The 25,505-nt window shown below is 52.7% G+C and overlaps 9 protein-coding genes across 9 annotated transcripts; 3 read left to right on the top strand and 6 right to left on the bottom strand.

Moving 5' to 3' along the window:
* Window positions 1–590: 590 nt before the first annotated feature.
* M406DRAFT_69289 (uncharacterized protein) lies at window positions 591–1,454 on the bottom strand (the record flags this gene model as incomplete). The annotated part of the gene is made up of 2 exons (XM_040925245.1): window positions 591–850; window positions 941–1,454. 2 exons carry the CDS (start codon window positions 1,452–1,454, stop codon window positions 591–593), a joined length of 774 nt encoding a protein of 257 aa, XP_040778086.1.
* Window positions 1,455–2,784: 1,330 nt separating this feature from the next.
* Window positions 2,785–4,035, top strand: M406DRAFT_350415 (uncharacterized protein). Its single transcript, XM_040922548.1, has 2 exons — window positions 2,785–3,003; window positions 3,071–4,035. Exon 2 carries the CDS (start codon window positions 3,107–3,109, stop codon window positions 3,968–3,970), a length of 864 nt encoding a protein of 287 aa, XP_040778085.1. The 5' UTR covers window positions 2,785–3,003; window positions 3,071–3,106; the 3' UTR covers window positions 3,971–4,035.
* An 827-nt stretch (window positions 4,036–4,862) lies between these two features.
* On the bottom strand, window positions 4,863–7,009 carry M406DRAFT_328223 (uncharacterized protein; the record flags this gene model as incomplete). The annotated part of the gene is made up of 2 exons (XM_040920301.1): window positions 4,863–6,257; window positions 6,362–7,009. The coding sequence occupies 2 exons, from the start codon at window positions 7,007–7,009 to the stop codon at window positions 4,863–4,865; spliced, it is 2,043 nt and encodes a 680-aa protein (XP_040778084.1).
* Window positions 7,010–8,160: 1,151 nt separating this feature from the next.
* M406DRAFT_69286 (uncharacterized protein) lies at window positions 8,161–8,825 on the bottom strand (the record flags this gene model as incomplete). The annotated part of the gene is made up of 2 exons (XM_040925244.1): window positions 8,161–8,435; window positions 8,486–8,825. The coding sequence occupies 2 exons, from the start codon at window positions 8,823–8,825 to the stop codon at window positions 8,161–8,163; spliced, it is 615 nt and encodes a 204-aa protein (XP_040778083.1).
* Window positions 8,826–10,249: 1,424 nt separating this feature from the next.
* On the top strand, window positions 10,250–11,562 carry M406DRAFT_328222 (uncharacterized protein; the record flags this gene model as incomplete). Its single annotated transcript, XM_040920300.1, has 5 exons — window positions 10,250–10,341; window positions 10,408–10,715; window positions 10,785–10,840; window positions 10,902–10,904; window positions 11,149–11,562. The coding sequence occupies 5 exons, from the start codon at window positions 10,250–10,252 to the stop codon at window positions 11,560–11,562; spliced, it is 873 nt and encodes a 290-aa protein (XP_040778082.1).
* Window positions 11,563–16,367: 4,805 nt separating this feature from the next.
* Window positions 16,368–18,582, top strand: M406DRAFT_355478 (pyruvate decarboxylase). Its single transcript, XM_040923188.1, has 2 exons — window positions 16,368–18,124; window positions 18,198–18,582. The coding sequence occupies exons 1-2, from the start codon at window positions 16,472–16,474 to the stop codon at window positions 18,255–18,257; spliced, it is 1,713 nt and encodes a 570-aa protein (XP_040778081.1). The 5' UTR covers window positions 16,368–16,471; the 3' UTR covers window positions 18,258–18,582.
* A 64-nt stretch (window positions 18,583–18,646) lies between these two features.
* Window positions 18,647–20,365, bottom strand: M406DRAFT_288095 (uncharacterized protein; the record flags this gene model as incomplete). Its single annotated transcript, XM_040918773.1, has 1 exon — window positions 18,647–20,365. The coding sequence occupies one exon, from the start codon at window positions 20,363–20,365 to the stop codon at window positions 18,647–18,649; it is 1,719 nt and encodes a 572-aa protein (XP_040778080.1).
* Window positions 20,366–20,649: 284 nt separating this feature from the next.
* M406DRAFT_321479 (uncharacterized protein) lies at window positions 20,650–22,031 on the bottom strand. Its single transcript, XM_040919509.1, has 2 exons — window positions 21,030–22,031; window positions 20,650–20,966 (listed from the first exon to the last, which is right to left on the bottom strand). Exon 1 carries the CDS (start codon window positions 21,811–21,813, stop codon window positions 21,481–21,483), a length of 333 nt encoding a protein of 110 aa, XP_040778079.1. The 5' UTR covers window positions 21,814–22,031; the 3' UTR covers window positions 20,650–20,966; window positions 21,030–21,480.
* A 1,052-nt stretch (window positions 22,032–23,083) lies between these two features.
* On the bottom strand, window positions 23,084–24,988 carry M406DRAFT_328218 (SET domain-containing protein; the record flags this gene model as incomplete). Its single annotated transcript, XM_040920299.1, has 4 exons — window positions 23,084–23,826; window positions 23,907–24,168; window positions 24,228–24,575; window positions 24,638–24,988. The coding sequence occupies 4 exons, from the start codon at window positions 24,986–24,988 to the stop codon at window positions 23,084–23,086; spliced, it is 1,704 nt and encodes a 567-aa protein (XP_040778078.1).
* Between the last annotated feature and the right edge of the window lie 517 nt (window positions 24,989–25,505).

The raw sequence follows: 25,505 nt of genomic DNA, 5'->3' as shown, positions 1-25,505 counted from the left end.
TCACTGCATCTTCTTGAACAACAAGAAGCCAAAGAGAATCGTCAGCGTGGGGATTTCGTGCAAATTCGACGAGATCGGAAGAGATATTCTGCAATATATGAATCATCACGTGGAACGTGTTATGATATCAATCGTGACGGGAAATGATATCCCACTCGCCTTGTGGAAATCTGTCCGGGCCAGAGACCAGGCGGACAGCGAGATGGCAGCAAAGTTGAGCCAATATCGTGCAGACTAGCGGGGCGAGAGCAGATCCCAGCTGGGCAACAATATGCGACTCTAAGACACCGCTGGGACAAAGCGGAATGGGTCAAACTTCTGTTCCCAACCTCTCCCTATGGAAGACGAAGGGACTCTCGGGGGAACGATTATCTCAGACTTTTCTCGACAGCATTCGGGTAGCCTGGACTCTCGGCTTCTCCCACCTGGCAGCAACCGCAGTGAGATCAAGGCTAATCCAGTGCTTCAACATCCGTGTTATACGCAAAACTCCAAGTTCCAAATAAGCACCGAGTGAGCTGATAAATTTCAAGTACTCATAGCTAACACACATTACAAACTAAGAATGACCACACTCAACGCATGCTCATCTATTGATCAACCACCCATCCCAGTCCGTCGAGAAGGTTTGCGATCTCCGCAGTCTTGGGACCACCGGGGCCTCCAGCCTTGGCTCTCTCTGTATCAGACACGAGATGGCCCAGAAAGGCAATCCCGGCCGCTATGGCGAGCAACAGCGCGTTGACCAAGGTGGTGATGAAGACGAGCGTACCGCCCACGAGGCCGTTCACTGTGATGACAAGCCCGCTCAGGGCTATAAACACTGGCTGGATGCGCTTCCCGAGCGCCTCTGATGAGAAAAGCACTTGTGGTTAGCATGCGCAATACATCAGATAGGTGTGGTCTGATCAGAGATGGGTTGTTGCGAGCGGTGACTTACGCAGGCCGAGCTTCAGGATGGCGGCCCTCGTCGTCACTGAGAGCTCCTTGATGATCGCCTTGGTATACCGCGTCATGCAGGCGTGATCGCAGCCGTTCAGGGTCGCTGCCTCATCGAAGGCGTGCTGGCCCGTCTTCTCCAGGAACAGCTTGGCGCGGGCCATCGATTTGGTCATACGCTTGAGTCTTCGCCCCACCTGTCTTGCGGCCTTCTTCTGGGATATGTCATGTGCTTCCTCGTATCTTGTGAGGATTGCATCTGTGATGATCTGGCCATCAGTGCACGTGTTGCTTGCCGTGTGAAATCCGCAGGTCGGACCTCGGGGCCACTCACCAATCATGGAACACTCGACCTTGACGAGAGTCAGGAGGTCAGGCAGGCTTACGGGCAGCGCATTAATCTGTAGCTCGTTTATGGTGATGTTTTCGGTGGCGATGTCCTGCTTCACCTCTGGGGACCTGCTTGCGAATACGGTAGCCGCGGAGGCGAAGAGGGTGATCCACATTAGTCTCATGGTGGCTGATGCGGTTGGAAAAATAATTTATCTGTGAATATGTGGTAATTAGGTGTTGAGAGCATCGTTCGAAGGTTGCAGATGACTTGTAGAGCCTGTTTCTAACTCCTGGAGGGGAAGGTCGAGGACCTTTTTCATATAGACCAATTGGCTTACAGAGAGACTTTCCCGATCTCGATATAACAAAGTTTCAGCCGCAAACTGTAGATGTAGATGCCGTCATTGATTGTTAGACCAAGATCTAAGTACAAAATTAAAGCTTCAGATGTCCATTGATGGAGGGGCATTTGCATAGTCCTATGCCGACTCCGGACTAACATCTTGTCTTTGAGACTCGCAAGAGGCTTGGTCATGGTTTTGATGGTAAACCCCTCCTTTCTTTGAGGCGAGAATGTGATCTGGCCACCGAGCGAAGCCCGGTAAGAGACAGACATGTGATCATCAGCTATAGACGTCCTCAGCTCGAAAACGAGAAGCCTAGCTGATCCAAGCTTGTGACAGCTGTAGTGCGCCTGAAGTACAGATTGCAACTTTAGACCGTAAAGCAATACGTCAAGCCTCAAATCCAGCTGATCGAGTGCCCACGTATCTGCTAGAGCAAATGCATAGGAGTCTAGAGCCGCGTTGAGCTACAACAAGTCTGCGTCGTCATGATTTAGAGGATAATGCCCACCATCTGACATGTACTAGAGTCATTTCACATGTTCTCAAGCTGGCTGAATGTTGATCGTTCATTCTAGCTTCCGCGTACCCGGCATAGGAATGAGGATGGTGTTTCTACTACATCTGAACAATTATTTTTTTTTCTTCAAAAGAAAAAGTAGGTGGGATAGATATCCTCGTCTTGCGTGGGGCAACAGTACATCTTTATATGGTTGTACTGGACAGCTCTCAGGTAATTCGATTCTGGTGGGCAGTGAAGATGGCAGAAGATGAGGTGAGGTACGTGGTACGTGGTACATCATGTGGTGATTGCTCAAGGAAGTGCCCCTGAGACCATTTAGTGCGCAACCGGCCCTGAGCAGGAACACAGCAGCCAGCCTGAGCACTGAACCCTTAGCGCCCCTTTTGGTGCCTGGCGTGCCTGGCGAGGTGGGCAAGGGCAAGCTGACCTGGGCGGATAAATACTACAACATCCCCACCCACTGAAGTGGGGCCTGAAATGGCGCGTCAAAACGTCGGCCGCACCCGCAGTGGATCCCCACACAAGATGTTATTTCCCCGGGAGATTCTGGTGATTGAAGGTTCTGGGGTCAAAAATCCCTCCCAGAAACTGCTCGCCCCCTTTTCTCCGCCCCCATCTTCTCCAACATGTCACTCATATAATACACTCACCGGGGGGAAGGACGGTACCTTCTCAGAAGTTTGGCAAAAGAGGCAAAGAAAGAGGTCAAGATTTGCACGTTCAGCGTGCGCGGCGCAGATCTCTAACGAGGCATGCTTGTTTTCTTCCATACAAAAGCGCAACCCCACCTAATGATTGTCTGATCGACATACCTGCCTCGTCGTGGCGAGTTATATCATCTGGGGTTGTTTCCCTCCTTCTCTAGTACGGCAAGCAGGACCTTGGGACCGTCATCTCGACCGATTTTGCTCTGAAACCTGACAAGAAAAAGAAAGGCAGCGGGGAAAACAACAAAACTCCCAACAGGATGGAAACCCCGAGAAACCAGGCTGGGCCGAGGAAGAGCGGCATGATGGAACGCCTACGGCGACTGCGCTCGGATCCGAAACCAGAGATAGACCCAACAGCGAAGCCAGAGAGGCCAGTCATCTTTACGCCACACCGTGCTGCAGAATGCGTCGGCGAGGGTCTGGATGAGCCAAGGACTCCTAAGCTGGACGACAGGCTCGGGACAGCAGTTCAGTCCGGTAGCAAAGACGAGGCGGGTCAGGAGAGCACTGGAAGGCAGCCCGACGACAACGTGGAAATGGTCGTGCAACCGCCAAAGGGGGGCACCGGGTCCTCGGACTATGAGGCCTTTCTCCAGAAGGCTGTAGAGGACGAACGCCAACGGGTCGAGAGCGGCCAAACCAGCGTACCAAAACCGAAGCAGCAACCACAGCTCAATCAGTTCTACTCTCAGGGCTGGGCAGACGCATCACCCGCTGCTCAGCCCAAACTCGCAGAAATTCAGGAGTCCGAGTCAGAGCCAGAGTCTGACGACAATGGCGACGACGATGTCAGTAGTAGAGACACAGGAGACATCTCGCCGACCCAGCAGCGCGGTCTGGGCCGTCAAGACTCGTCGTCCTCTTCTACGAGCTCAGGGAGTCACGACTTTGCCGACTCCCCCGATACGAGACCCACCCTCACACAAACCTGGCCTGGGGCGGACCGGGAGGGTCGTCACGTCAGCTTCAAGGAGCCCACGAGAGTGAGGAACAGGAGCGACTCGAATCCCAACCTGTACACGCATACCCGCTGCTCCGAGTCGCCGCAGGGACGGAGGGCAATCGCGAGGCGGAAGAGCATTCGCCGGACGATTACTGATTATGTTCGTCAGCTCACATAGCTGCTGGCATGGCACGGCACGGCACGGTACGGCCACTTGTAGGAGCCATATTAATAACGAGTCTCTTGTCTTAACAAAAACAAGAAAAGTCCGAGACGCAAGGAGACAAGCCTTCTTCTCGTGCCTCCAAACTGGTGATGTTGTCCCCTTGTAGTGACCGCCGCCCGCCCAGTAGAGCCTGTCCCCATGTAGCGGAGCGACCACAGCTCAGGCCCGACAGCCAATCCCGCCACAGTCTCGCAAGGCAGCGACCACCACATGAGGATCCTCTGTCCTCGGCCCTGTCCCCTTGCCAGGAATAGTCACCTGGGATCTCCTCGTCCGACAGGCACACCAGCCGCCAGCTACCCTTGACTGAAAATGCGTCAACGGCTCAGCGACGAGGAGAGTTTTGGGCCACCCGCCGCTCATACTCCTCGCTGCGCCAACCAACAGGGCCGTCGGCGGTAGTGGTCAGGCCATGGGCACCACCACGGACGGGAAACCGCATCGCAGCCTTCATCATCACCGCGGGCTTGGCATGGTCCTGGGTCTGGAAGCGGGGCTAGGGTGACCTGGGCGCGGGCGCGGCGCGCTGCTCCGAATCGACTCTGATACCACTGTGCCGACGAGCTGAGAGGCGCTGGACATTTGCATTTTTCAAGCTTATTTGCGAATTTCAAGGTCAGACAATGTCTGTGCCCAACTGTATGAAATTGCTCCGAGGCCATTGGGAAGCTAGTCAGTCCTGGAGCATTTGGCATGTCTTGAGGGACGCTAAAGGCCGTTTCACACCCTCTCGTCCACACTCTCTCCCTCTCTTGAGCAAAACGGAGTTAGTATCATTTCGTGAACTTTCATTAGTAGCAGTAGCAAAATTATATATACATATATACACGCACACATGCTCTCTCTATGACTTGTCAAGTTTCCCTCTCCCAAGATCATCAAAGGGATTGTTCTTCCTCCCGCAAACATCATAAGGCGAGTCGATGTAGGGTGTCCCAGGTATGTTTGGCGTAAAAGTCCCTACCAGCGTATCCTCACGGCTCAGTGTTTGGAAAGTCGACTTTCGGCTTGACAATTGGAAGCTCTCCCTGCTGCTCTTGGTGCTGCCGAAGGTGTACTTCCGTGGTCCCATCCTATGTTTTGTCCACTCCTCCTCCTCCGCCGCATCCAGAGTAGTGAGCCTTGGACCTGAGCCGGAGTCGTCCTCGTCCTCGTCAACCTCAACAACCTTGTAGCGTTTCGGCAGGCGCCTGCCGACCCCTTCCGTGATGCCAAAGGCATTGTAGTAGACGTACTTGCCAATCACGGGGGCCCAGACCATAATGGCGATGAGCTGCCCAAACGTCCAGTCGGAGGCGGACGTGCCGACGAACTGGAGGATGTCGATGACTGATTTTAGGTACATGCCCACGTATATTAGGAGCGCAAATTCGAGACCGAACCACGCCACCGTCCTGAACAACGGCCACACACGCCGCCGCAACATCAGCGCCGTCGCGCTGGAGAGCTCCCACTTGTCGAGGAGCGCCGTCATCCGCCCGTTGCGGTCGAGCGAATGCCAGGCTTGGTCCGCGACCAACGCCGGTGCCACTATAAAGCCCACAAACAGGCCCGAGTTCATGGAGCTGACGGCTTGGTCGATCACATTCAGCGAGTCAAGACAATATGTCATGGGGCTCGGATTGCCGCCGCACATGGCGATGGGGGACTCCTCGGTGAAATAGCTCCACAGCGTGTTGTAGTCGGGCATCAGGCTCTTCTGAGAGATGATGATGGCCGTCGAGAAGACGATCACCATGATGCACGTCAAGTACCACCACCGCACGCCCAGCCGCATCAGCCCGACCTGCGTGAACAAGACAGGCAGCACGCCGCTGATGGACAGCATCTGCACAATCTCCACGTTCATCACCGCCTCTGCGAACGAGCTTGTGCTGCTAAGCATCGCAGAATGGTCCGACGAAGCAAAAATCATGAGCGTTGCCAGTTGGATCGACGCCACGAAGAAGCCCTGCATCTCCTGGAACTCGACCAGCGCCGACGTCAGCGCTGCTGCTGCGCGGGATCGTGAGAGGTTCCGCTGGTGCTCGCCTGCTCGCTGCCAAGGGTTTCTCTGCTGCTGTGGGTGCAAGTCTGCCGCCGTGGCATCTATCGCTCGATCTGACCGCTGTTGGCCTTGTATGCGGTCCTGAACGGTGTACAAAAAGGAGAGGATGGGTCGCAGCCAGCTTGTGAGGAGGTTGATGAAGACATAGACGGTGATGGCGAGCACAGCCTGAAGAATATAGGAAAGGACAACCTGTGGGTGCAATCGCATCAGAATTAGCCATTGTCTCCCTCAACAGCGAAGGAAGCAAGTACTGGGCAACGTCGAGGGACGAGATTGGTTGGGGTTTGACCTACGCCTGGACCAGCAATATCAGAATTAATGGCGCTGTCCATCCCATCACAGTAGGTCTGCAGGCCATTATACAGTGCCGATACCTGATCCGAAACACGACTGATATCAAGTGTCGTGATGTTCTTGGTACACGATCCGAGGCTATAGTCCTGGCACGACGACTGAATGCACTGCAGCGTATTCGAAAAGATACTCGTTGCGTTGAACTGACCCAAGTCGCTGAACCCCATGCTGTCTCCAGCCGTCGCCAGCTCATCCGAGTCGAGGATCAAAACCTGGTCATCCACATATTGGCTCGCCGCCGCCAGCGTCAGACAGTTCCACAGCGTATAGCTCGAGTTGAACATCATGCTCACGTCCGAGCATGCCGTGGTGCAGTCGCGGTACCCAGAGCCTGCGCGCGTCCCAGCACCGTCCACGGCCGACTCGCTCGATGCGTTGACATAGCAGCCCGTCAACATGAGCGTCAGCGGCGCAGGAGACCCGCCATCGTGCTGTGTCTTGGAGATCTGCGAGACGGTGCCCAGCTGCCCGAGCACGTCGCTGAACGAGGTCGTGTTGAGGATCACCTGTGCCGACCCGCCAAACGCGTTTGGAAGGAAGCTCTGTTCGCCTGGATTGACGAGCGTGACCGGCACACTGTAGACCATGTTGTCGGTGTCGTTGTTGTTGTTTGCCCGAGGCAGAGGCGAGACGCCTCTCCGAGGCTGAATGAGGGTGGGTAAGTACTTAGTAATTAGAGTGAACGAGTGACTGTGCAGTGACTACTACTGCTTCTGTTATGATGGTGCCTGGGAATGGGCGTAATGGAGCATCGCGGTCGCTGCTCGGGTTGGTGACGACGATGAAGTCCTTTCTTCAATGGTCCCGAGAGGCCTTCGTTAGAGTTGGTTGAAAACTCGGACCTAAGGTTTCGTAAGGTTTCAGGGATAGAAAGGGATAAAATGATATCACTGCCCCTGGCTACTAGGCACTAAGTGAAATAGCCGGGTAAAGAACCTTGATGGGTGGATCCAGAACAGATTCTGGACCATGACTCGATTTCTCGTAAGTAGGATATTAATCTTTGACGGCAATGCATGGGATCCTGGGATGCTCTATACAGTACATACAACGGGCACAGCGTTTTTCCACACCTTGGGGGGGAAGTCTGAATCCGTTGCACGACGTGCAAGGGCAACATATTCTGCACTTGGCACCAGTTTATACCTGAGAGCGGACGTCTCATCCGGCCTCGTGCTCAAGTCTAGCAGTAATTAATTATAGAGTCAACAAGACTCTCGGCCGACAACCCCTGGTATTCCGAAACCGAGATGTCTCTTCAACGGCAAAACTCCTTGCTACACGGGATATTGATTAGCAGACAGTGAAACTTGATACGCTGTTGCCAAGGCCTAAGAGATTCGACGACCCTGGCACACCATTTACCTTCTTCCTTACAGCTAGCTGGCGAGTCAGTCTTGCCTTTCCTTTCTTTTTCTTCTTTTGTAGCCATAGTTCGCTTATTCTTTTCGGTCTATGCTGTTAAGAAACCTTCTCTTCTCTTTGAGCGTACCGTGACAAGCGGCGTCGACCCGGGATGGCGTATATAAGGCGGATAATACGGTGATCCAATCCGGAATAGAATAAATTTGTTTCGATAACGAATACTATATCCTTCTCAAAAACAATATTGAGAGTGATTTCGATGACTGCAAGGTTTTGTGTAGAGAGACGTGCTTTCACCCATTTGGGGAAATACAAGAGAAATTTCCTAGCGCAACAAATGGAATTATTATCGCGACCCCGAGTCCTTCAGACGTCACTCTACTACCCCGAAACGTGCAGTATTGACCAATTTCAGAGGGATACTTGTGGCCTTTGTAGTACGTCTGCTCAGTAGACCATACGCAAAGACCTCTGCTATGGTCCCTTTCTTCCACCACCCCACTTGGCTATCATTTTCCCCAAGCTCAATCTCATAAGTGCGCCCGACAATAAATTTCTCTACTTGACACAGGGCATCCCGTTCTACATGAGCCGCAACGGCCGCAAATATGGCCGCATGAATGGCCGCCTGTCTGGCCTCGATGTCCTCTGTGGGTAGTGTCCGAATTTCTAGGGGCGAGGACGGCCCTAACTCGCACCTGCGGATTGTGTGCGACACCGTGAATCGTTCTGATGAATCTTTGGGCGGTACCTCTGCTGTATTACGGCTGTTGGAGGAGGACAGATGTCTATCCGCGGAAGCTCCGCCAGCTCGCCGCTCTTTGTGTCTCTGAAGATGAGATGATGCTGGTCCAGAACTCTTTCTGAGTCGAAGACTGTGTTGGAAGTATAGATTGTCACTGGCTTAGCGCTGTCTGTATGGGCCTTGAGGGTGATGGTAAAAGGCGGGTTGCGCGTTTTAGAAAGGATCGAGCCGCTAGTATGTACTTCGACCCAAATAACAGGTGTCTCGGTAGCAATGATATTAATATTACCCATGTTGACGTAGTTGTCTTGTGAGGCTCGACATCTCGAGTTCCTGTGGTGGAGGAAGCGTTCAGTCGTGGTGTCGTCGCTCGGCGTTGGCTTTGTATCGAGAGACGTAACACGCCTCGCGGCTGCCTAAAGTGCACACGTAATGTGTGCGTACTGGAAGCAGCACCCACACAAGGCTCCTATGCAGCGAAAGGATTCTTGTCCTCAAAAGCAGTATAAAGAATGGAACCGACCATATGTAAATATACTAGACACCCAGTTGACTTTAGTTCTTCTGATAAGGAGAGTTGAGGTGACTGCAGTCGAGGCTAGAGTGGGTCCTTTTAGGAACTTCTATAATTGGTCAGACATGTTGGGCTTACTTAGAGCAACCCCCCCCCCCCGGGGGGCCCAACCTCTCAACATCAAAGACCCACCCTTTATAAAATTTATAGAACTCGCTTCAACTAGCGGAAGACATACTGAGATTAACAGGCCCTCGGAAGAATCCAGACTGGTTAGTGCTTCACTTGGCGAGGAAATAGCTTGGTAAGCTCTCTTCTCGTGCTGCTCAAGGCTTGACTTCAGAATTTATAATTTGCAAAAGAATTTCTTGTACAACATTTGAAGACTAGGAAGTAATACCACTTAAGCAGTACTTAGGTAAGATACTCAGCAGTATGTTCGGAAATCCCTCTAGGCAGGCATGACGTCTAATATCTAATGACTGCCATGAATTTGAAAGGCCTATGATTTGGACTAACCTGTAACACATAACCTGTAGCACACAGCCAGGAGCAGCTCAGATCCTGAAACGGACGAAAATCTCTAGTGCAGCAGCTTCTATCGATAGATTGCTACCAACAGTGTCGAGAAACCGGGTAGTGATTCCGTAGCCTCGTGTTGGTGCGTTCTTCAGATATTGTTAGGCCCAACAACGCAATATTAGAGTCCTGTACGGTCAGCTGAGCATGATCTTTACATACCGAGTGTATTGAGGATACTGAAGAGAGGAAGAAGAAGAAGGGAAAACAAAAAAGACAAAGAAAAGAAGAAACGGTTGGTAAGCCACAGGTGGCATATGCAATTTCGTCGGACCGGGAGAGCCTTGTTGGTGTGGTTGATGTTATTGACTATCCTTCCTTGCCTTGACTAACTGCAGGGTAGAGCAGAGGATACTTTAGTCAAAGATAGAGGATGGCGGGGCTATTTTTGTGAGCAACATCGACCACACTGGCCTTGTCTGGGGCTGATCGACAAGACGTTGGGCGCTTCGAGAGTGTGGAGCACCACGGTGGTCAAACTACAAGACTGAAGAAATGTGATAGCGTATAAAGTAAATGTCAATACCCTGAATAAGTACAAACCTTGGATTATCAACAATCTATCTATATAATTTCATTTTTATTTTTTTTGTATAGCACACCGCACTCAACATTCTTCCAGAAATGCGAATCAAGCAGCTCGCAGCACAATTTGCTTTGCTGACTTGCTTAGCCGGTGTCAATGCTACTCCAGCGACAGAGGGGTCTTCTTCTGTGTATGTACGAGACGGATCTCGAGGGTGGATTAAATGGCACAATGACACTACACATGGGCCCGACAGTGTGCCCGACTACGTGCTTATTGAAACTAAGCAAATGGTGGAAGTCATGCTACAGAACGGCTCTTACCGAGAAGACAACGTCGTTGATCGGAGCACTCTCAAGAAGCGCGCCGATACCCATTATATCAGGTTTGACAAAAACGATCCGACGGACAGAAAACATATACAGCAGCTTGAGCAAGGCAAAAAAGACGCCATCCATCTCGCAGCCTGGATGGCAAATAAATGGGACAATGCGGTCGGTTCTGGCATCTACGGACACTACTTCCCAACTGCAGACAAGGATAAGGTGGTGAAAGTCTACCAAAGTGAGTTGTCTCCTCTCTTGTAACAAAATGGCTCTCTACGCAAAACTGATTGATTACTGATTTCTCCAGATATATATGGAGGGAGTGTCAATACAGGCTCTGTGAATTTGCTCTGGGTATTCTGGGTAAGTACAGTAGATCTAGAGGGATCTAAATCTTGAGGGGTACATGCTAATTGTCCTGCAGTATGTTCGTTCACCTTTTAGTCCAAAACGTGGTATTAAAGTGCCATTTTGCAGGGCCGTTGACCAGCAGCCCATTTTCCCGAGCCAGAGTCTCGCTCAGGGTTATCACTGAAAAAGGTAGAAGAGTGTCGGCCTGACAAATCCTTCCCAAATATAGGCAAGCCGAAGATTTCAGACAAAACTGCATAGCGAAAAAGGACGAGAAACCCACCGAAGCGTACACACTGGCGTATATAACCAATCAAGAGACAGTCGCCGAGGTCAGCGGCCAAGAGCAAATACAGAAATTTGCAATAGCGCACGCGTGTCCCCAAGCCTACGAGTTGCCCGAAATTAAGGATGTGTCATGCGAGGAGCTGGATGAGGAGGTCGGCGGTGAGATGATGGTTCTCGGCTCAGTTCTGCTGCACGAATACACCCATTTCAAGCTCATTGGCGAGCCGGCAATCGGACAACATATTACAGACGTTAAGGACAAAAATGACAAAGCTATCGGGTACGGAGCACTAGCCACGCGCAAACTCACCGATGCCCAAAAAACGATCAATGCGGACAATTACCACTGGCTGGCGCTTGAGTATTACTGGACGACGACATGTGGCAAGACGTTCGAGGAGCCTACGGAGAACATCTGCGCTCCTGGTTCTTGTGTTATTCAGTGAGGTGATTTCGATTACTTTGATTCTCAATAGCGCCCGCGAATTGAGTGCCACAAGATACTCCAAAATCTCGCCAATGGAGGCGAATAATTACATGGCGCATTCATTGGTTCACAACACTGTGGAGCTACCAGATGAGCGCGCGGGACGCAGGGACAAGACATCTGAGCAGGAACCAAGGCGGCAATTAGCATATAGTTAGATCCAATCTAAGTCGATAATCCATAATTGCAACTCTCAATGAGTTCTGGAATACACATCATGATAGTCGACCCATTTCCTGAAGGGCTAGGATCATTCGTCCCACTCACCTTCAAAGCACTGGGCTTAATGAGAGTCATTGATCAATATGAGCAGCAATGCAAGCGATTTATTGAAGTCTTACATAAACCTAGTTCCAAAGTACATCTTCTTCAAGAAGAGGAAAGACGTCGCCAATCACCTTTGACTGGTTACTTTCATCTCGTACGTGGTCGAAGCTTGATGGGATGTGATTGGCTTCTGTCTGGGCATTCAGCTCAGCCCAAGGACTGAGTTCTCGCGTTTGTGCTTCGGTATCACTAGTCAGTATGCATCCACCGACTATTTCATGTGTTTGACTCATCCTTATCAAGTTGCTTAGCAGGGGCATGAGGAGTTTCTGACATTGGCAGAGCCCTGGGCCCAGCTGCAGACTCCACGTGCTCAGGTTCACTAGGTTTGCGACATGCAAGCCTCAATTGTCGATACCCAAGAATAAGGCTTCCAAAGCCGCTCAGACACACCATGGTGCCGAAGATGATGGCAATGGAAGGTGTTCCGTCGTGAAAGGCTTGGTCAGTGTTTGATAGCGCAGCAAGAGAGGCGGGGGTCGCTAGACTAGAAGAAATACCAGAAGTCCAGGAGTATAGAGACATCCTTCCAATCTTCCAAGGTTCAGCTTTGCATTAACAAGGTAATTCATCGGGTGGTAGCAAAAGTAATGGTAAGTTGCAAAGGAGTATGAATAATTAAGCAGACCGGGACCCAACAAGATTCAAGGAACCGCGTTCATGGGAAACTTCAGGGAAAGGAATTTTGAATCAGTCTTTGGTCACCAAATGGATTCCCTTCATATATTCATGCGTCTCCTATATTTCTGCACTGCGGATTTTCTGAATATGTCCTCATCACACTGGGATAGCATGCATGCGCATGGTCACGGCTTTCAAAATCTGAATCAAGACCCGCAGGACGGGGCCAAAGAGGTGGGTGCTCGCTCTAATAAAGTGACCAATGTAGAAATAGGAAGGCCAAGGTGAGGATTGCTAAATACATGTGTTGCCTGAATTTCGGTACCTTATGGTGATGATACTAAGAATGATTTCAGTGTGAGCCGAAGGCCGAAAGTTGCCAGAAAAAAAGTGATTACTATAGGTGGAGAGGGGAGGATGGCACTGCGGGTCACGCTGAGTTAGGTGGATGTTGAGCCTCCGTATCATCTGAATTGCTGTCTCTCTGACCACTCAAGTAGATATGTAAGGGGCTTAATGACCGAAAGAATACTAGCTCGAGGGACTGTGCCCCGAGGGGAATACTATCGGGGCGAGTCACGACTAGTCAGGACTTGAAATGAGGCTGAAGGCTTAATGACATGGGGTAAGCAAATCCCAGGTTTGTAGAAGTTTGAGAGGATACTGCACCACTGTCCAATAGCATCGCGTTAGTGTTTCTACAGCATTTCCATACGTACTCTCTCCTCACGTGCACCCTGACCTTTCGATGTTGCCGTGTGAACATCAAGCGATGCGTGATTGGGAGTGTTCTATGACTTAGAGCTTAGGGTTCCAATGTAGCGAGTACCGAAATTTCCATTGGCCCAAGAATAGTCAATGTGCAAAGAATACTGGGCCCTGGAAACTTTTAATGACGACACAAGGGACACACATAGAAGCAACATTGACGGCGGATCCCATATGACCTCTGGCCTTTTTTGTACGAAAAGGCTAGCGTCTGCGAAAATGTGCTTTCCGTCAGGGCACCCTGAACCGTTCAGACATATCTGCCGATGAGACTCGCCTTATGACCCAGAGCATCTATTCTCATGGCGTTCAGGTTGGCGTGCTATGAGAGACAGGACAGTGAGATACAGCTCGCTTCCGTGGTGCAGACTGTTTTTCGAGCCTTCAAAGCTGTGGCCAGTTCTATGAGGTGTGTTTCGTTACCTTGTCTCCATCGTGCTGACAAGTGTGATGCCATCTAAGAGCGTACAAGGGACAAGAGACGCTAGATAAATGAGGTGAAACATCATGTACCACCTGGTGCGTACAGGGTGGCTCTTTCTGTAATATCTCGGCAGATGCTGATCGGTCATCTGCAGGAAGCTGATGGAGAAGCCTGCAAGCGTCGTCTGGACAGGGTGTGGGATCTAACGTCCCAATGGGATCAGTAGACTGTCAACCTCTCCAGCGGGAACCGTGTGTTTAGAGGAGCAGGGGTTATTATTATTGTGGCTCCCTAGACCTAGACCTTTGAGGACTTCGCCCCATGGCTAACAGTGAGTAGCAAGAATGTGCTCGAGGAACGTATCGAGTGTGACTATCATTGGTGGTCTGTCAAGAGCAGGATTTGTGCGACTTTAGGCGTGCTGTTCGTGAGAGAAGATCTCGGGCTGCCCTTGCTGTGTCACATCCTACCTTGCGGTTTTAAGGAATGTAATCCCTCCAGCTGCATGTGCAGTAAGACATGTCGGTTGTTCCCACAATGTAGATCTTATGAGATCCACCTAGGCGTGAGGGTGAAAGGCTCCCTCGAGGAAGTCATATGGATATCCAGGCTCGGCGCGCAGAAACACTTTCCATCCAGACCCATCCGAGAAAAGACCGCTCGCTCCCTCTCAGACACTCTGCTCATCATGAAGCTCAAACTTCTGAAGATGTGCTCAAACCAAGCTGGGCCCCAGGCAGGTCTCCGACCTATTATGGTACTGCGGTACTCGTGGTACTGCCCTGTAGTACCTTCAGTACGTCGATCAGCGAGTTCCACCCAGCTGGGCAAGGCCGAGAGAGAGACTGCGCGTCTGCGATGCCGGAGGTCGATCCGAGAATTTCCAAGACAAAAGCGTGACAGGATATTCGGGACGAAGCTGGGTCGAAATCACGTGGTCGTCAAGAGAGTCAGGTTGGCTACTAAGTGAGTGGTTTAGCAGCGACGGCCCGATCGTAGTCCGATCGAATCTACGTAGGTAAGGCCGGAGTTTGGATGACGGACGACTGGCGGTCGTTGGCCGTCAGGGGAAAGGGGATCTACTGTTGCGGTAAGGCAGGGAGAGCTGAGAGGCCTCGAGCTGAAATATTCGCAAGATCGCGAAACAAATTTGATCGGGGCCGCGATGCCGAAAGTGGGGGACCCTCTTTTGTGAACAAGAGAAAGAGAGGAGCTTGTATCATAGCACCATAATACATGGTGCTACTTAATAGGGCCTTTTCTTTTTCATTCTCCAGAACTTTACTGGGAACCGGGTCTGGGAAGGGAAGTGCCGCATGTTGTATTGGTAGTGGCAACTGATGGATAGGAGAGACGAAGATGAGGCTCTGCTGGAACTGCCCCCACGCGGCAGCCCACCCAGGTGGCGCCAGATAAAGATTGGCATAGCGTGGTCAAAACAAAACAGTTCCTCTCCCAAGGCTGACGAAGTGACATAAGAGAGGGAAGACACAAGAGAGAGAAAAAAAGCTGCGAGAGAGAGGCCGAAAATGGAAAGTCGTACCACCAAGTAAGTCTGGCCTGACATCTCTGACGTGCAGGGGCCTCGGAGAGATAAGGTGCTGGCATGTGGAATCTCATGATTATTTCCCTGAGCGTCGCTCGTTTCCAGGGAGTCGGCGACAGCCAGACCAGAGGGCGGGATCCACCACGAGAAAAAATCGTGGCGTGATTCCCGTCACTTTTGAATACATGGAGCCACCCGACTGATCTTCGGTAGGGATCCGAGACCTGCAGAACAGCACTCTTTGGTCAAGCAAATAAAGATTGACAGGGGGGCAGTGTGTGGACAAGGTGTGGGCACAGAGTCTAGGCCGTTTTCTGTTGGGGCCGAACTGTCAGGGTCTTGAGTTCTGTCCGTTCCTTCTCTTTCGATATTCTTGGACGATGACGAAAGGGGAGAGAGCAGGCCACAAGCTGAGTCTCGTATCGTTGTTTCCGACTTATTCTCTTCACACCACCTCTTGACGGGAAGGACCGTATTAAGTGGGTCACGGGAATAACAAGAAAAGGAAGAGAGGAGGAAAAGAAAAAAAGAGGGATGAAAAGAAGAAACAAGCAAAGGAAAAAAAGGAGTGACAAGAGTTTGACTCGTCCCGCCGGAAGCGGCAGACCCCCAATTTTTGGACGAATTCCCGCCGGCTGATGATTGCTACGTCCCCGAAAATCGCAAGCGCAACTTGCGGCCAGGCTCCTTTTTTTCTTCTTTTTTTTTTTCTGGGGGTTTTATTTTCGTGACATGTTGCTTCCCACTTTCCCATCAGTCCATACGGTAAAGATTTTCCCAGGGGCCTTCCTGCCAATGGATCCCTCGTCAAGGATTCATTATCGGACTCTGACGATAGTCTAGGGCGGGCGAAACATACGTCGAGTCGAGTACGCACAGGTAGGTGGGGCTAAATCTGTATGCAGTGTTGTGTTGTCGTTGTTCCTGACAAGGACTGGAGCAAGACAATCAACATATAATATAAGACTGCCATGAGCCGACCTCTGACCTGCATAGGAAGATTCCTGTCATCATCATCAGATCCAATCAACAAATCAATACTTTAAACATTCGTCCTCACCTCTCTATCCCTCACATCCTCCTCCTTCTCTTCCTCCTCCTCCTCCCTTTTCAAAACAACAACAGCCAAGAAGCTCCTGATAATCTTTTCCCCTGCCCCCACAATCACAACATCAGAACATCATGACAAGTACACCGGGAAAGTTCACCGTCGGTGATTACCTTGCCGAGCGGTTGGCCCAGATTGGCTGTCGTCACCACTTTGTCGTCCCTGGTGACTACAACCTCATCCTCCTCGACAAGCTGCAGGCCCACCCTGACCTCAAGGAGGTCGGCTGTGCCAACGAGCTCAACTGCAGTTTGGCGGCTGAGGGTTATGCCCGTGCCAATGGCGTCTCTGCCTGCGTCGTCACGTACAGCGTGGGTGCCATCTCGGCCATGAACGGCACCGGCTCTGCCTATGCCGAGAACCTGCCCCTCATCCTCATCTCTGGCTCGCCCAACACCAACGACGCCGGCCAATTCCACATACTGCACCACACGCTGGGCAAGCTGGACTACACATATCAGTACGAGATGGCCAAGAAGGTCACCTGCTGTGCTGTGGCCGTCAACCGTGCCGAGGAGGCTCCCAGGCTGATCGACAGAGCCATTCGCGCCGCCATCCTCGCCCGCAAGCCCTGCTACATCGAGATCCCCACCAACCTGTCGGGCGCGGCCTGTGCCCGCCCAGGCCCCATTTCGGCTGTGACGGAACCTGTGCACTCGGACCAGGGCGCCCTCAAGGCTGCTGCCGACTGTGCCGCCGAGTACCTGAGTGGCAAGATCAAGCCCATGATCCTTGTGGGACCCAAGCTGTCCCGCTGTGGTGCCGACAAGGCCCTGATCAAGCTGGCAGAGGCCATGGGCTGTGCCGTCGCCGTGCAACCAGCGGCCAAGGGCATGTTCCCCGAGGACCACCCGCAGTTTGTGGGTGTCTTTTGGGGCCAGACGTCGACGCTGGCCGCCGACGCCATCCTCAACTGGAGCGATGCTATCATCTGCGCCGGCTGTGTCTTCAACGACTACTCGACCGTCGGCTGGACCGCCATGCCCAGCATCCCCCTCATGAAGTGCGACATGGACCATGTCACCTACCCTGGCGCACACTTCTCTCGTGTCCGCCTCAGTGAGTTCCTCGACCACCTGTCCACCGAGTGCCAGTTCAACGACGCCACCATGGTTGAGTACAACCGCCTCCGCCCCGACCCTTACGTCGTGCACACGGCCGACGAGGAGGACGAGCTCACCCGCAAGGAGATTCAGCGCCAGCTGCAGGCCCTTGTCACCCCCAACACGACGCTCTTCATCGAGACGGGTGACTCGTGGTTCAACGGCACGCAGCTGTCCCTGCCCAAGGGTGCCGGCTACGAGATCGAGATGCAGTGGGGCCACATCGGCTGGTCCGTGCCGGCCTCGTTTGGCTATGCCATGCGCTATCCCGAGCGCCGCACTATCTGTGTCTGCGGCGACGGGTCCTTCCAGGTCACCGCCCAGGAGGTCTCGCAGATGGTCCGCTTCAACCTGCCCATCACCATCCTGCTCATCAACAACCGCGGCTACACCATCGAGGTCGAGATCCACGATGGTTCCTACAACAAGATCAAGAACTGGGACTATGCCCTGCTCATGAAGGCCTTCAACGCCGCCGACGGCAAGGGCATCAGCTTCACTGCCAACACCGCAGGCGAGCTCAAGGAGGCTATCGGCAAAGCCAACGAGTACAAGGAGGGTCCTTGCCTGATTGAGTGTTCCATCCACCAGGATGATTGCAGCAAAGAGCTCATAACATGGGGTGTAAGTACACTGGTTTCTTTCTTCCCCAAAAGAAAAAAAAAAAAAAAGAACATAACTGACCTTGACAAAAAAGCACTATGTCGCCGCGGCTAACGCGAGACCGCCCAGAAATGCGCCAGTGGACGAGTACTAGGAGACACAGCTGCTCGGGCCAGTGTCGCATCATCATCAACCTCGTTGAAGAAGGAAGACTTGATCGAGGCCGTTTATGATGGCAAGGGGAGGCTGAGTGGGTATGCCCTCTGCAGTCTCGTCACCGGGATGAGGAAGTAGTTTTCTTCACTCTTCGTTTTTCTTTTCATACACATATGGAGTCTGGCTGGTAAATAATGGGAAGGGGTTCGGTTGGTGCTGGTTGGTCAAATTGCTTGATTAGAAGAAACTCGGGCTTCGTCCGAAATTCACTTAGAAAAAAGCATAGATACCTACAAATGTGTTTCCAGATTCTACTCCTCCTCAAGAATGCTATTCGCCTTTAGGTGAATATGACAAATGAGTTCTAAATTTCTAGAGTTTTCCTATCTATCCACGGGCTGGCTCATCGCCAGAGCTACTCGTGTTGGCCACATCTTTACCACCATAAATACCACCATCTAATATGACAGCCTCATTGTCGTTCAAATCATCCTGGACCCTCCGCCACCTCGTCGCCCTGTCCTTCCGGCCCTCCAATGCCGTACCCTTGCCTTTCATGTCATAGACAGGCTTGATCATTCCACCTAGCAACGGGTTCCTGCTAAATGCCCCTCCCCCCACGCTACTCCCTCTACCATTGGCACTCGTCTCCCGGAGGACCCCAGGACCCACGTCGAGGCCGTGGTCCTCGTCCTCTTCAGGCGTGGGCGGCCGCTCGATGGCCATCATCTTCTTGACGACCTTCCCGCCGACTAGGTCGATGCTCACCACCTGCTGCCTCTTCTCGTAGTCCGGCCTCGCGTTCCACTCCATCTCCCGCAGGATCTTTTGCTGTCTCTTGAGCTCTTTCGCCCTCTCCTCCGGGCTGGCCCAGATGCTGCCGCCTCCTCCTGTGCCGCCCATCATGGCGCCCGACACGTCAAAGTCCGCAGCCTCGTCCCGGACCGTCGTCCGCCGCGCGTTCTGCGCCTGAAAACCCAGCAGTCTGTCCCGGTGCTCCCTGGCCTTGGCCTCCGCCGAGCTGACCGCCTCGTCGGCCTCGTATCCTGTCCGCGCCTTGGTGAAGGGCCGCGGCGCCGCCGCCACGTCTGGCCGCCTGTGTGCCTCGCGGTCGGCCGCCTGCTTCTCCCGCCCGCGCTCGACCTTCAGCTCACGGATCATGGCCTGGACCTCGTCTGGGTTGAGCAGCGGGTGGCCGCACGAGGTACAGGGGCCTAGCCCTTCCTTCAGGCATATAACCTTGCCGCAGTTCAGGCAGTTTGGCGCCGCCGTCTGGAGCGGGTGGCGTGTCGCTACACAGTTGCACCTCCTGGCTGCGACGTCGTTGGCCTTGTTGCTGGACAGCGAGGGGTTTGTCGTGATCTCCAGCGCACGGATGGCCGAGTCGAGGTCGGCGATTGCGCCCGAGGCGCCGTGCATGGGCAGGCCCCCTGTTATGGACACCTTTGCTGCAGGAGGGGCATTGTTCTTGTTGTTGTTGCCGCCGGAGGAGGAGGGCCCGGGGGTCGAGGTGCGGGAGGGAGGGTTGGACTTGGGCTTGTGCTTGTTGGGCGCGAGGAGGTCGGAGACGAGGGAGCCCGCGGCGGAGGGCGGCGGCTTGCCTTGTTTCTTCTGGGGTGGAGGGGTGGAGGATTTCGGGGTTGGTGTCGGCGCCTTGGAGGAGGCTGCGTTGCTATTGCTCAAGGAGGGCGTCGACGCGCCAGAGCGGGCGGGCATGTAATCATCCTCGAGGGCCTTCTTGTAAACGGTGCCAGGCCCTACTCCCGTCTGGACGACCTGGCGCGGCGCGGGCGTGTGAATCTGAGGTTTCCTCTTCTTGGGTCCTTTTGTCCGTTTGGGCACTGCATCCACGTCTGAGGAAGGCTGTGAGCTTGTCGCTGCAGCGGCGGCGGCTGCTGCTGTTGCTGGTGGAGGCGCTGGAGGTTTAGGATCTTGTCGTCGAGAGTTGAAGGCAGAGATAAACTCGATGGCCTGTGGTGAGTCGCCCAGGAAATTCTTGAAGTGATCTGCCGCCTCTGCCTTGGAGAGCGTGTTTGCATAGTCTATGATCTGCTTTAGTTCTGAGTCTGGAAGGCCCAGCAGCATTGACAGCTGGTTCATCGACATTTTGCTTGAGGGTGTTGAGGTCGCAGTTGAGTTGGCGCAGACGATGTCCGGCGTGCTATAGGCAATTAGCTATAGCTTAGTACGGGCACTCAGCGTATGACGTCCACTGCAAGCTGCAAGCCGCCACCTAAGCCCCTAACCCTATCAACGTCGCCGGTCTGACTCACTCCCAAGCTTGACCGCTGCACGAGCTCAGTCATTGTCTTTTACAAAACCTTCTTCTCGCCCTCAGAGCACCGATATATGACGTGAGCTGGATAGCACATACGTCTTTCCTCAAGTTTCAAGAAATACATCTTTCAACGCCATCACGTCATCCATCCACAGAACTGAGAGCTTTCTCACTCGTCCAAGCCATCTTCCTCGAGTTGTCACCTGTGTGGTATGACATTGGCACGAGCCCCTTGCTCTCCTAAAAGCTGAATCCATTGCTATACACTTTCTAGACCGTCTCAATTAAAACGAACAGGACCCGTTCACACAAGCCAATCCGAGTCGCCCGCAGCATGCAAGGTTTCAAGGCACACGGTCACAGAGCTCCCTCCTTACCGGTTGCCGCCTGCCAATTTCCATTCTCCCTGGTGCAATAGGATGCCAAAAAGTACGCCAGTACCCAGCCACAATGTCTGGGTCATGCAGATCAATTAATTCCCGACGTCTGCAGTCTAAGCCATTACTGCCGCCATCAAGAGAGCCAGAAGGCCGCTTCCAGCTATCGCAGCCCCTGCACTGTCCTTTGGCGATCCAGTGCTTGAGCTGGATGCAGCCGTCGAGGCAGATGCAGCCGTTGAAGCTTTCGAGTGTGTCGAAGCAGTTGCGGTGGATGAGGCAGTCCTAGTCGAGGGCCTGCTGGTCATCGTTGAGTTTGTGGTTGCATTAAGGTTGGCGTTGGCCTTGAATGTACCGCCAAATACGCCCGTGTCTGGTGAGATGTTGATGCTGCTATTTCCCGCCGTGGCTTTGTACATGGCCATCGCCGTCTCGCTTGGCTGGTTGACGAAGCCAAACATGCCGTCCTGACAGTGGTTGTGGTGAGAGGCGTTCTGCGAACAGTAGTAGACGATCGGGTTTGTGTCGTTGATGGTAACCTGAAAAACCTTGGCCTGAGGTGCTCGCTATGTGTCAGTCTCGTGCTCATGCCGAGCCGCCATGGCTATAGATCCTCGCTGCCACTGCGCAGGTTTGCTCACATTTTCACCGCTTGAGGCGGGTAGGAAGCCCGAGTAGAACCCGCCCGTCGCAGCAGGCTGGCACGCACTGCTCAGGTCGCCCATGACCACGCTGTGGTTGTGCGGGAGGAAATGGAACTCCAAGACGTCCCCGACGGAAGCGTTGACATTCACCGGGTCGAAGTAGACATCGCCTGCCTCGATCTTGATCGTCTTGGCTGCTACGAGATCCGCAGACCAGGCTGCTAGCAAGAGCCCTCGAATAAGACTGGGTTGCATATTGGTTCGGATATCGATAATTTGGGGTTTGGAAGGGGGTACTTTTCTTCCTTCCTTCACAATTTAAGGTAAGTCACGGGAAAGAAAGTGTTTGAGGAGAGATCACTATTCCTCTCTCCCTCTCTCTCCCTCCCCCTTCCTTTTTGGACGAGACGAGAGACCGCTCCCTTTTTACATGAAGGGAGGGGATTCAGGCACAGAAATTCAATAATTAGCCCATCCCGCGTCATGTGTCTCGCTCAAACCCTTGTACCTCACACGTGTCTTGGTCCGACCGCAGATCCATCCACCCAGCCTCCGTAGTTGTGTAACGAGGGCCTATGACTTTGTGTTCCCCCAGGCGGCACAGCAATTTCCTTTGATTGGAAGACAGTGACTCTGGATCATCGGAAGACTTTGTGCCACTGGTTGTCAATGTTACTAGCAGAGATGCCGCAGACCAGCCAGCTCCTGGTGGTATTACAGGTCTAGGAGGGCCCGCAGACCCAGCTTCGCAAGACCCTCGAGACGAGGATGTAATAGCAGAGTTCTCATAGTCCTAGCATACTTTAAATGGATAGACCCACAGATCCGAGGCTTGCATAGTACAAAAGTGGTGTGCGTGCATTGGTGGATCGCTGAGGCCAGCTGCAAGACCCAGCATTCCCACAAAATAAATTTGCATGTCACACTCGTACAACAGACACGATATGCATATTTAGCATCGGATGAAGGACCCTGCTGTGGTACCGGGATAAGCTAATCACGAATGGTAGGTCGCAAGGTGTTGCTCCTTTGCCCATGATAATCTGGGAGTCCACTCGCGGCGCAAATAGCTTACGTGCCGTATTTGGCATCTCCGCAGTCTTGGTCCTTCTCCCATTACCTTATATTTCAGAAGCCTCGTTACGGGAAATGTGTGAAATTCGGGCTCAACGGCTTCGTCATAAACCTCCGCTGCCAATGATGTGGCGAGCACGAGGCGATGAGAAGAACCATCACAGACCGCGAGTATGGAACTATCTTACAACGCCATTTTGATCTGAAACACTATTATATCAGGAATAGTGTAAAGATCTCCCTACGATGATTTGCTATGTATCTGTCTTTGCGCCTTGATGGTTGTGGTCACTTCCGAGAAATGGCTCAGCTAACTGTAGGCACCACCTTTTGCAGTACGCGGCTCGTGCACATCGTCGCAGTATACTTGCCTTTCTGGTTACCCCGGTTCGTCTTGATGGCGGAGTAAGCTGTCTTCTAGCTTCCAGGCCGTCTTGAGACCACCTCCAGCTCAGATTTCTGCGATATCCTGCCTCAACTCAGCAATCTGCTCGTTTGATGGCAGACGCAGGCCACATTCAGCCTTCATTCCAGCCCAGGTCAGCAGTCTCTCCTGCGAATCCTTGAAGCGTTCTCTGAACCCCTCAGTGTGTATGCCCAGGTCGCCAGGGTAGTCGATGGAATCGCCCGCCCACTTGTACAGCGCGCGGACGAATTTAGACTCCATACCGAACGTGTGTTTGCCGTCCAGGCAGGCGATACTAAGATAGGCACGCGCCACGTCGCGCATCGTGGACCGCTCCAGGAGCTCCGAGTTCTTGACCGCACCGACCCACTTCATCTCGTTGTCGGCCGCCTGTGCGACGAAGAACATGAATTTGACCAAATTGACAACGTCGTTGGTCCAGCCGGGGCCGGAGTGGTCGCGCACATAGATGGTGCCCTTGAGCACGAACTCGAGGCCAACGACGTAGTGCATATCACGGTACATGGAACCCAGGGTGCGGTAAATAGATGGCAGAGGTTCGATGTGGTGGGGCCAGTGGCCACCAGGGAAGCTCTTCTCGATGATGTTGCCGATCTGGTCTTGGAAGCTGATGCAGGACTTCACAGTATGCGATCTGGAAAATGCCCTCTCGGCGTCCTCTCCGAGCTTCAGGAGATCCAATTGGCCCTGTTTGAACTTTGCGAGATGATCCTGGCGGTCGACAGCAGCAGCTACATGCTCCGCCATCTCGTCTTTGCACTTGTGACCTGTTCAAGGGTCAGTCTGTTAATTGTGTTTGTATTTACTCGGCACTGGGTTGTTAGAATTGATGATGCCGCCAACTTACAGTTGCAAGTAATAAACATGTACTGCTTAAGTGTCGAGCGCCGGAGGAGAACATCGAGGCGGGGTGTTGGGTAATAGTTGACGGTGATCTCTGAGCCAGCTGGAATATCTCTCAAGGCCCGGCAGCGAAGCTCTCGTCCTTCGAAAAAGACATGAGCATTGGCGTCGCAGGAATGGTTGATCATAGACACAACCAAGTCGAGGAAGCTTCCGTATTGGATCTCGCCCTCGGGAGGGCAGATGGCACCGGCATTTGCCATCAACTTATTCGGGAACTTAGCTACCATTCAGACAGTGTTTCGAATGGCGAGACTCAACTTACCATGCAGTACAGTTCCTGGCAACGGCGCGTGTCCAAGTACAGACCAGGCTCAACGTGACTGCGGTCATCAGGCGTGGTCGCCTGCCTAACATTGCTCGCAACCATGAAGGTTGGGGGGATGCCCTCGTCATTCTTCTCGTACCAATCATCGTTATGTTCCTTGTAGTGGGTTTCCAAATTGACGATCGCCTTGTAATTGGATCTGGACATGGCTTTGTTCTCGATCCACAAAATTAAACGGCAGAGGGCTCGGGGAAGGGCACCCATGTTCTTGTTGAACTCTTTAATCTGCCTCAGCACTGGGCACTCGAGCTTGTGATAAGACTTCCAAGCCGTCCTTTGACACTCCTGCAGGTAGTGTCCATGGTTAGACAAAACATATTAAAGTCACTGGTGGGTGAACCACTCACCTTGGAGCAGTACTCAACCACCCTGCAACCTGTGCAGGACAAGATCTTGATACTCTCCCTGCCTTCATCTCCTTGGAAGAAATGGCCGTCAGGGTGGACAGAGGAGTTCTTGTTGAGGAAGCAGTGGTCGCAGACATCATTGTTGTTTCCCTCGCTGACGACCAGAAGAGGCTGAGAACGAAAAATCTCGTGGCCAGCTTTCACATCATTAACGACAAACAGGCCATTGCGAGCATGGGGGATTGACGACGCGTTGATGCGAAGAGGCACACTGGACCTATCCACGCGACTAAGGATATGATCACACAGCTCGGGCTGCTCGTAGATGTGCTTCTTGGGTTTCTCAGACATCCTGGCAGTGTTAGCAAGGATCACTCAGGAGCTTAAGAGTATGGGCGTTGGGTTTAATTGCTAGGAAATAGGCAGGTGAGAAGTATCGTTGTTTTTTTGGGGGTGGGTAGGAGGGAGGGGTATGCTTTGAACTCAAGAGGCAAGAAGGTAGGGAATCAGGCGAAGCAAAAATCAGACGAGAGAGCCCAAAGCGGTGGCTGCCTTGGACAATCCATCAAAAGCTTTTTGGCCTGGGACAAGCAAGATGCGGATGTTTGCAACCCACAAGTCGGACCACACAGAGAATCAATCCACAACCAGAGAATTCGACCCTCAAAAAGCTGGGTTGTCTTGGAAGTGGTGGGGTCGAGCAGATGGGAAGATTGAGTCGAGTTTTGGCAAGATACCGTCCAGCGACTTCACCTTAGGCTGGCGAACTGATGTTATTGAGTGTGGATTGACAGTAATAACCATTGTCACTCTGTTGTCATATAAGACAGGGGACAGAACAATACACAAATTTAAAGTGAAGGTTCTG

This window comes from Cryphonectria parasitica (genome assembly GCF_011745365.1).
Source record: "Cryphonectria parasitica EP155 unplaced genomic scaffold M406scaffold_3, whole genome shotgun sequence".
In the NCBI taxonomy this organism is placed as follows: domain Eukaryota; kingdom Fungi; phylum Ascomycota; class Sordariomycetes; order Diaporthales; family Cryphonectriaceae; genus Cryphonectria; species Cryphonectria parasitica.
Note: the sequence above shows the minus strand (reverse complement) of the source record. Positions and strands in the feature narration are given on the sequence as shown.

What these genes read in the sequence shown, in the direction of transcription:
- M406DRAFT_321479 (XM_040919509.1), bottom strand. Translation starts at nt 21,813, where the DNA reads ATGCAACCCAGTCTTATTCGAGGGCTCTTGCTAGCAGCCTGGTCTGCG.
- M406DRAFT_355478 (XM_040923188.1), top strand. Translation starts at nt 16,472, where the DNA reads ATGACAAGTACACCGGGAAAGTTCACCGTCGGTGATTACCTTGCCGAG. An exon ending in AAGAGCTCATAACATGGGGT is followed by an intron (nt 18,125 to 18,197) that starts GTAAGTACACTG and finishes TTGACAAAAAAG; the next exon opens with CACTATGTCGCCGCGGCTAA.
- M406DRAFT_350415 (XM_040922548.1), top strand. Translation starts at nt 3,107, where the DNA reads ATGGAAACCCCGAGAAACCAGGCTGGGCCGAGGAAGAGCGGCATGATG.